At 38.9% G+C, this 8,553-nt stretch overlaps 1 protein-coding gene across 1 annotated transcript; it reads left to right on the top strand.

Annotated features, from left to right (window-relative positions):
- The first annotated feature begins 1,012 nt into the window (after window positions 1–1,012).
- GCM2 (glial cells missing transcription factor 2) lies at window positions 1,013–8,237 on the top strand. Its single transcript, XM_032222855.1, has 5 exons — window positions 1,013–1,102; window positions 2,984–3,236; window positions 3,874–3,986; window positions 5,050–5,172; window positions 7,356–8,237. The coding sequence occupies exons 1-5, from the start codon at window positions 1,013–1,015 to the stop codon at window positions 8,235–8,237; spliced, it is 1,461 nt and encodes a 486-aa protein (XP_032078746.1).
- Window positions 8,238–8,553: the final 316 nt, after the last annotated feature.

The following is an 8,553-nucleotide window of genomic DNA, read 5'->3' as shown; positions in this document are numbered from 1 at the left end:
ATCTATTTCAAGCTATTTAGCTCTCATCAGCTAGCCATACCCTTACTGGGATTTGAACCTGGGCTATATTACATAAATAGCTTGAAATAGATCTATACTAGTCTCCCTTTATTTATTTATCAGCACAAATACAACAAAATGTAACAAAAAGGCAACAGTAAAAATATTGGGTTTCTGCCTGGATGGTCTCTTGTGATGAGCCAAAGAACAGAGAATGGAAGTAGTGATCTTCCTCCTATATTTGGGCATACCAGGGGTTGTAACACTTAATACATACATACATACATACATACATACATACATACATACATACATACATACATACATACAATAAATATAGAGTTGAATTATAATGTAATTGTGGATTCAAGGCAAATTAGCCACTAGTTTTTTCAGCCACTAGACCACTCCTGAGACTTTTTCCAGATAATATGTAACGTGTGCATGTATTTGACACATGAATTCATTCTTATGGACTGTTTAATATTACAACTTACAGGAAAGTTTCACACATTATGCCTGACCTAGTTTGACCATGCATGTAATTGTGCATGTGTATATATGTGTGCGCGCATGTGCGTGGCCATAACTTCTAGTGTATATATGCAGTAAAATATATACATAAATTATTGTCGCACGTATAATACAACTCTATATGATTTACACTGTAAACTGGACGTATGAGTGAACACCAACTAATGTGCGACACTAAACTATGTGCACTTGTACTTTGGACCCTTGAGGAAAAAACTACTGTATGTGGTCATTTTCATTTCTATAGATTTATATCATGACCGGTATGTTATTAGTGCAAAGAACTTGTCCTGTTTTTAAACAGTCATAACAATATGGTTCGGGGGAAATCTCCTGACCAGAAAGAATGTTACTAAGGGTTTTTTTTTAACCATCTGAAATAAAACTTTTTCTCCAAATGATGGAACAAGAGAAATACCTAATATCTTTTTTTTGTTTTTGTTTTTAATGAGTAGGTTCTTCTAGATTCATGATGAAAATGTCAAAGGGACCTTTTGATGAATCTAACTACATCTGTTCCTTTGGAATGAAGTTAACCTGGGACATCAATGATCCCAAGCTACCGCAGGTACAGGGCAGAGGGAGGTTTGGAAAGAAGGTATGGAGTCGGTAGATTGGCTTTGTCAATTAATTTTACAAAGTCCTTTCTGCCCAGTGAAATATCCCGTGCCTCTCAACTGTAGTAAACTTTCTCCAGAGGCAGGAGAAGCAGGGTAGAATTTGGCAACGAAGGTATGCTGGTGAGCCTAGGACTCTTGCTGATTCCCTGAGCTGTTCCTACATTTTCTTTAGTCCGCATTTCTTTAACCTAGGAGATGCCCAGGCAGAGTGTTCTCCTCATTAGGAAAACATCTAATCTGCTGAAGAGAGACAGTCGCAAAGCCAGAGGAGCTGACAGAGCCTATGTTGATTGACAGGCTCACAAATCAGGTCCTAACATTTGGTGGCGTTTTTGGACAGACGCAACAAAGGCAGACCAAAGATTAGAAATAAGGACGACAAAGTTATGTAATCTCGGCATCTCCCTGTTGTATCTTATTGTTTTCACTCATTTAAGGGGGGGATGGCGAGTGCCTCAACTCAATATCAGAGGAGTTTCTAAAGAGGAATGGCATAGAAGAGGCTTTGAATGCGGTCAGCACCACACTAAAGCATGGAACCCAGCCACTATATTTGTTATGAATGCATTGTGACTAGGATTCTGCAATATATAAGGCTAAGCAAAAATAGGATTGAATATGCTTGGGGTGAGAATGTTACTGATACCTGAATCTTATCAGATTCATAGCAGGGTTTAATTTTTTGGACATTCGGTAGCGTGCTATCAATTAAATATAGGAGTCGTGTTTATTAATGAGAGTTAGGTGTTAGCATTTTGTTCAAATGAAATCAGAATATGTAGCAAATTAATATATTGCATGTATTGATGTGCACAAACACAAGGTAGTTTCCATAATTCCCATCCTCCCCCTTTTTAAAGGGAGAATTGGCTACTTTCAATCCTGTTCATGCATTAGTCCTGTTGGGACAGCCTCTCAGAGACATTTCTTCATCAGATTCCTTAATGCCTTCAACAATGATAGAATGTGTAATGTGCTGCCTTCACTGGAAAACTTTGGATACATTCAGAGATGCATCTGTCTTGGAAATAGCCCATGTTGAAACTGGGTTCCACCACAAAACCGTGCTCGACTAAACCACGTCGCTGACATCATCAACAGGGCGACAACAGCGTGGAGACAGAAGCACGCTGTAAACCCTAAACCTAAAATTAACCCCTAAACCTAACCTAACCCCCCTAAACCTAATCCTAAACCTAACCCTAAACCTAACCTAACCCTAACCCTAAACCTAACCCTTAACCTAACTCTAAAACCTAATCCTAACCCTTAACCTAACCCTAAACCTAACCCTAACCCTAACCCTTAACCTAACCCTAAACCTAACTCTAAACCTAACCCTAACCCTTAACCTAACCCTAAACCTAACCCTAAACCTAACCCTTACCTTAAGTTGAATCGGCTTGCTTTCAAAGCGCTATTTAAAGCGCCCTTCTTTCTCCGCGCTCACTGTTGTCGCCCTGTTGATGATGTCAGCGACGCGGTTTAATCAGGCGCCACTTAGTCGAGTGCAGTTTTGACGGGTCACGGTTGAACTGTATAGCCCAGTAAAATGACAGGAAATGTTTAATGACATTTGTATTATGTCATAAACTCTTTTATAAAATTTGCTAAGTTTGAATTCCATAGGAATCATAAGTCCCAGATTTGGGACACATTTGCTTTTTAGCTCATTTGAGGTGCTTGGTTTAAAAATTATTGCCTTATGATGCACTGTTCTGTCCAGTTAAAGATTATGGGAACAAGAGTATTAGTAATATATACAGTAAATAGATTCCACATCTATTCTTTTTTCTCTCCTTCCCCTCATGTATTTGTCTCTTATGCAGGAGCCCAAACACTTTGATTCTTTCCAGGAGTGGCCTGATGGGTATTTGCGATATATCTATACAATTGAAGATAAAAATGCACAAAGGCATCTTAGTGGTTGGGCCATGCGCAACACCAATAACCACAATTGCCAGATCCTCAAGAAATCCTGCCTTGGCGTGGTAGTGTGCGCCAGAAATTGCACCCTGCCTGATGGGACAAAGCTGCAGCTTCGGCCTGCTATTTGTGATAAGGCTCGACAAAAGCAACAAAGTGAGAAGGGGTGTGTGTGTGTGTGTGTGTGTGAGTGAGTGAGTGAGCCATGCAATAGCCATCCTTGTAGCTGTTGGGGAACCTTCCCTTCTAGTGAAAAGTTCAACAAACCAGTTCCTCCCTTCCCAGATTTCAAAATTTAGTATAGTTTTACTCAGCTCTTACTGCTTAAAAATGGAATCTCCAAGTAATTCATTAACCAGATACTTATTTATACATATGCATATATGACAGATATTTATTTATAACAGGCATTTGCATGTCATAAATATGCCAGATATTTATTTATAACAGGCATTTGTATGTCACCTACAACTGTGGAGAGGTGAAACTCCTTGCAAGAAATTAGCCTTACGGTACCTAAAAGGCTTTTACAAAGCAATGTTCTTGACATTCCTGGAATAATTTATCAATGTCATTCCTGTAACTGAAGATTCTACTGCAGGTAGAAAAAGTACACATGAAGCCACGTTGTTTTCCCCAAAGGGAAATCTGTGAAAATGTGTCAGTTTATAATTCCCAAATTATGCAAAATCGAAATATACTTGCACATATATTGCACATTATTTTTATGCAGTACTTCTATCTCACTATATAGAGGTCTTATATATTCCCAATGTAGTTGTCTATCTTGCAGAAAAGCATTGTCCCAACTGTGGCTCAACTCTTGAACTGATTGCTTGCCGAGGACATAGTGGCTATCCAGTAACAAACTTCTGGAGACATGAGGGTAAAGCAATATTTTTCCAGGTAAAATACAAATGCCAAGTAGGCTATCTCTGTAGATTTCTTCTAATTAAAAAAAACCCCAATCCTATGGTGTATAACTTAATGGAAACTGGAAAGAAATGTATTTCCTTTATCTGATAATAGTTAATCTTATCTGAATAAAATAAATGTATTGCACTCAATAATATCCACAACTTTTCTTAGCCTGCAGACCGAGACACTTCAATATATTGCATATCAGACTTATTTTTAAGCCATTGCTTTGAGGTTTCAAAACAAAGAAGGAGAGTGCTACTTGTGCCTCTTTTAACAACAACAACAACAACAACAACAGAGTTTTAAATTAAGGAGTTACACTTAAAAGCCTTGCTTCCTGGGCAATCCAAAGAAGACTATATATGTGTTTACATCAGGGGTAGTCAACCTTTTTATACCTACCGTCCACTTTTGTATCTCTGTTAGTAGTAAAATTTTCTAACCGCCCACCGGTTCCACAATAATAGTGATTTATAAAGTAGGGAAGTAACTTTACTTTATAAAATTTATAAAGCAGAGTTACAGCAAACCCCTACCGCCCACCTTGAAAGCTGGAACGCCCACTAGTGGGCGGTAGGGACCAGGTTGACTACCACTGGTTTACATGAAAGACTTAACATTAGTGCTTATATGTCTAGGTTCATGTAACGAAGAGAATGACTAAAGATATGGACCAGGCTCTTGCAGTATGCTAGGCTAGGATGCAATGGGGTATTGTCCAGTGCAGAATGTTGTGCAAATCTGAAAAGTTACTGGATCCTGAAATCTCTTACATTGGACTTTTTAAGACTCATACCCAAGCTTTTGACTTCACTAGTGAATGAAATTTCCGGGATGCTTCCATATGTTATTCATATTCTCTACATAAGAAAAATGTTCACATGTGCACTGAAGCCAGAGGTTCAATTCAAGTCTCCAATATTTACAGGTGAAGTTAGAAGCCATTCTTGCTGTAACCCCAGGAAAGCTGCTTTAATAGAGATAATTAATGTCTATCTTGTTGTATATTGGCTTTTTAATGCTCTATTCTGTGTCAATATTATTTCAGGCTAAGGGAATCCACGACCACCCTAGACCAGAAAGTAAATCAGAAACGGAGATCAGAAGAAGTGCTCTTAAAAAGCAAACATCATCTCACCTGTCCCAGAAGAAACGGTTTCTTGAGTTTCAGGTAACTGGGTCTCCAGTGTCATCAGAAATGTTGATGTGAAATATCATAATAGCAATAGCAATAGCAGTTAGACTTATATACCGCTTCATAGGGCTTTCAGCCCTCTCTAAGCGGTTTACAGAGTCAGCATATCGGCCCCACAGTCTGGGTCCTCATTTCACCCACCTCCGAAGGATGGAAGGCTGAGTCAACCTTGAGCCGGTGAGATTAGAACCACTGAACTGCAGATTAATAGTCAGCTGAAGTGGCCTGCAGTACTGCCACCCTAACCACTGTGCCACCTCGGCTCTAACTAATGTGAACATCATTTATATTCATTGAGTCTTAATGAATTCAGAATTTAGCTCTCCAAATATGACAGGGTCCCAGAAATTTAAAAAAAAACAGAAATCCCTAACATACAATGTTATATAAATATAAAATCACTTTAGCAAAAACAATCTGAGTTTATACTTTTTTCTTGCTCCGCTAAAAATAAGTAATATATTTATTGTATCCTAACATTTACTATAGCTTATGGAACTGAAAATGTAGACTGTAAACTAAGTATTTATGCCTGTGTTGAGAGGATAGTATGGGATTAATTGACTATATTTTATTATACTGTTTATTATACAACAGCATCAGTGGTGGGATTCAGCCACCATTCAGCTATTTGGGAGAACCGGTTGGTAACTTTCTAAGTAGTTCAGAGAACCGATTGTTGGAGGAAATCTCCTTTTGTTTTTTCCCACTTTACAGGGCTAATCCTGTAAGGAAGGCAGGAAGGAAACATTCTGGTGTTGTTTCTAGCCTAATCTTTATTGTCCTGCTTACAGAAACTGCCTCTCCAGTTAACCCTTATTACATTGTAACAGCTAAGGCGAAGCGCCCATCGACCTGAGTGACCTTGAGTTGGCCATGCCCACCCAGTCACATGACCACTGAGCCCCACCTACCCAGATGGTCATTAGGGCAGAGAACCGGTTGTTAAATTATTTGAATCCCACCACTGAACAGCATCCATAATAGCCATGTCACACCTGTATTATGTCACTTTCCAGTTAGGTCAGGCATTTATTAATACTTTGCAATTATTGGCAGACTTAAATACATCATATATAACAAACCATATCAAATGTTATGGCAGAGCAAATGGTAAGGTCATGTTATTAAGACTTAGGCTGTTATAGTATACCTGAAATTGAATAGCCAGTTACTATTTTTGATGATGAATCATCAAATCATCATCAGATCATTGTGAAAACTATATTGATAGTCACACATGCATTTCTTAATGGAGTTCTCACTTGTACGATAAAATTATTCATATCTGTATCTGTTCTGACTAATGTGGATTTCTTCCTAGTTCACCCACAGATACATGTTGTAAATTTGAAGTCAGGACCTAAGAGAATAACATTTTGCCCCTCAGAAGGGAAGGAATTGATATCAATATAAAATTAAAAATAATTGCCATGGTTCAAATAGAAATAAAATATATCTCATTGTTATGGAAGAGATAAAGTGACCAAAATGTTTGCTGAGTCTGCTTGTAAATGTGAATTACTCATAACTAAATTTAACCCTTCTCTCTTGGGTTGGAGTCCTTTAAATGGAAGGCATCATTAGATATTGTCCTTTCAATAAAGATAAAAAACTATACAACTTTTATTCTTGTGATTAAAAAAAAAACACATGTATTATGGAAGTTCCAGGAATATGAATATCATCAATTTTACTTGAAATCTGATATATAATGTAAACATCAGGGGTGGGTTTCAGGCGGTTCGACGCAGTCCCCGCGAACCAGTTGGTTGGCGAACCTGGAAGTAAATAACTTCTGGGAATGCCGAAGGATCCACCCGCCCGCCCGCGTTTCTTACCCGGTTTTGACGAGTTCTGCGCTTCCACACATGCGCAGAACGCATACAGCGCCTGCGCAAGCCTCCAGGAGCAGCTGGAGCATCGCACAGGTGCTAGTACGCATGCGTGCACTGCGCGCGTGCACGAGGACACCGCCAGCCCCGTTCCTACCGAACCGGTTGGAACGGGGCGAGAAACCCACCCCTGGTAAACATCCTGATAAAAATACTAGAAAATAATTTAAACAATAGTATTTAAACAATAGTTAACAATTGTATTTAATAAAGGGTATGTGTGTGTGTGTGTCCATTAACTGTTTCCATTAATATTCTCTTTAGACAGGAACAGCATGCAGTGAGAATGGTAATCACTTTCCCTACATCCATCCTGTATCATATGAAGAAGGACCAGAAAAATTTAGCATTTTCACAGATGCCAGCCTACCACTGCTTGCTCAGTCTCACTTATTTCCAAGTTCAGAAGCGTACCACATTACTTACGATGCAACCAATTTTCAAGGGGATATAGCATCACCACTCCAGAACTCTCCAACCTCCCAAATCTACACCTCTAAATCAAGTTGTGGCTATGACTGTGCATTTCCTGGTTATGTCAGTTCCAATTTATATCCTACATTTCACAAAGAGGTAATGGATATTCCAATGGACACTGATCACTTTTTGCTGAATGGACTTCAGTGTCATGCAGCTTCACTCAGCGTCCATGAGCATCAGGGGATGAAACAATCCTTAGGAGAAAATAATTATGGAGAAAAAATTAGCTATGGTCTCTGTCAAGCCAATGCTAACTATCCTCATTATAGTGAAGAATATGCGTATAAATACAGCAGTCACTCCTCTCTGAATGTTCCAGCTATGCAAACTGTTATAACCGCAACTACAAAGATGTCCCTTGAAGCCTATAAATCTCCTGCTGTGAAATATCCTGACAGTTTCTGTGATGCAAAGGATATGCTTAGTTGTCCGCTAGTAACAGACATTTCAGGGAATTTTTGCTCAGAAATCAGCATTCAAGATGAAGATTGGGCAATGAGCAAATCAACTTTGACTGGTGAGCATTTGATGAGCCCTAATAAAGCAGGGCATGTAGTGGCAGTGGATACTTGTGAGAATAATCCAGGTACTGAAAGAAACTATATTGGCTACGAAGGACCAACATTCTCATTTGAAAATACTGAAGCCCAAATGCAGTATCATTAAAGGTAAATATAAAGCATAACATTTTACCAAGAGTCATCCAATTTTTTTTTAAATGTATTGAATTGGGTGGCTTTGTATTGACTTGGCTTTATTGACCGGGCTGGCTAAGTTATTCTACTAAATCACAAGTGTCAAACATGCGTGAACGTTGCCGCCACGTGACGTTTTGTGATGTTTTTCCCAATTGCGGAGTTGGGGTGGGCGTGGCCTGTGCGTGACACATCTGACCCGCAGGTCTCCAGTTTGACACCCTGTTCTAAATCAAACATAAAGTCATAATTTGACAAGTCACAGAGCAGTCAAGATTTAAGCTTAA

The sequence above is a fragment of the Thamnophis elegans genome, chromosome 8 (assembly GCF_009769535.1).
Source record: "Thamnophis elegans isolate rThaEle1 chromosome 8, rThaEle1.pri, whole genome shotgun sequence".
Taxonomy (NCBI): domain Eukaryota; kingdom Metazoa; phylum Chordata; class Lepidosauria; order Squamata; family Colubridae; genus Thamnophis; species Thamnophis elegans.
This window is presented reverse-complemented; position numbering and strand designations above follow the sequence as displayed.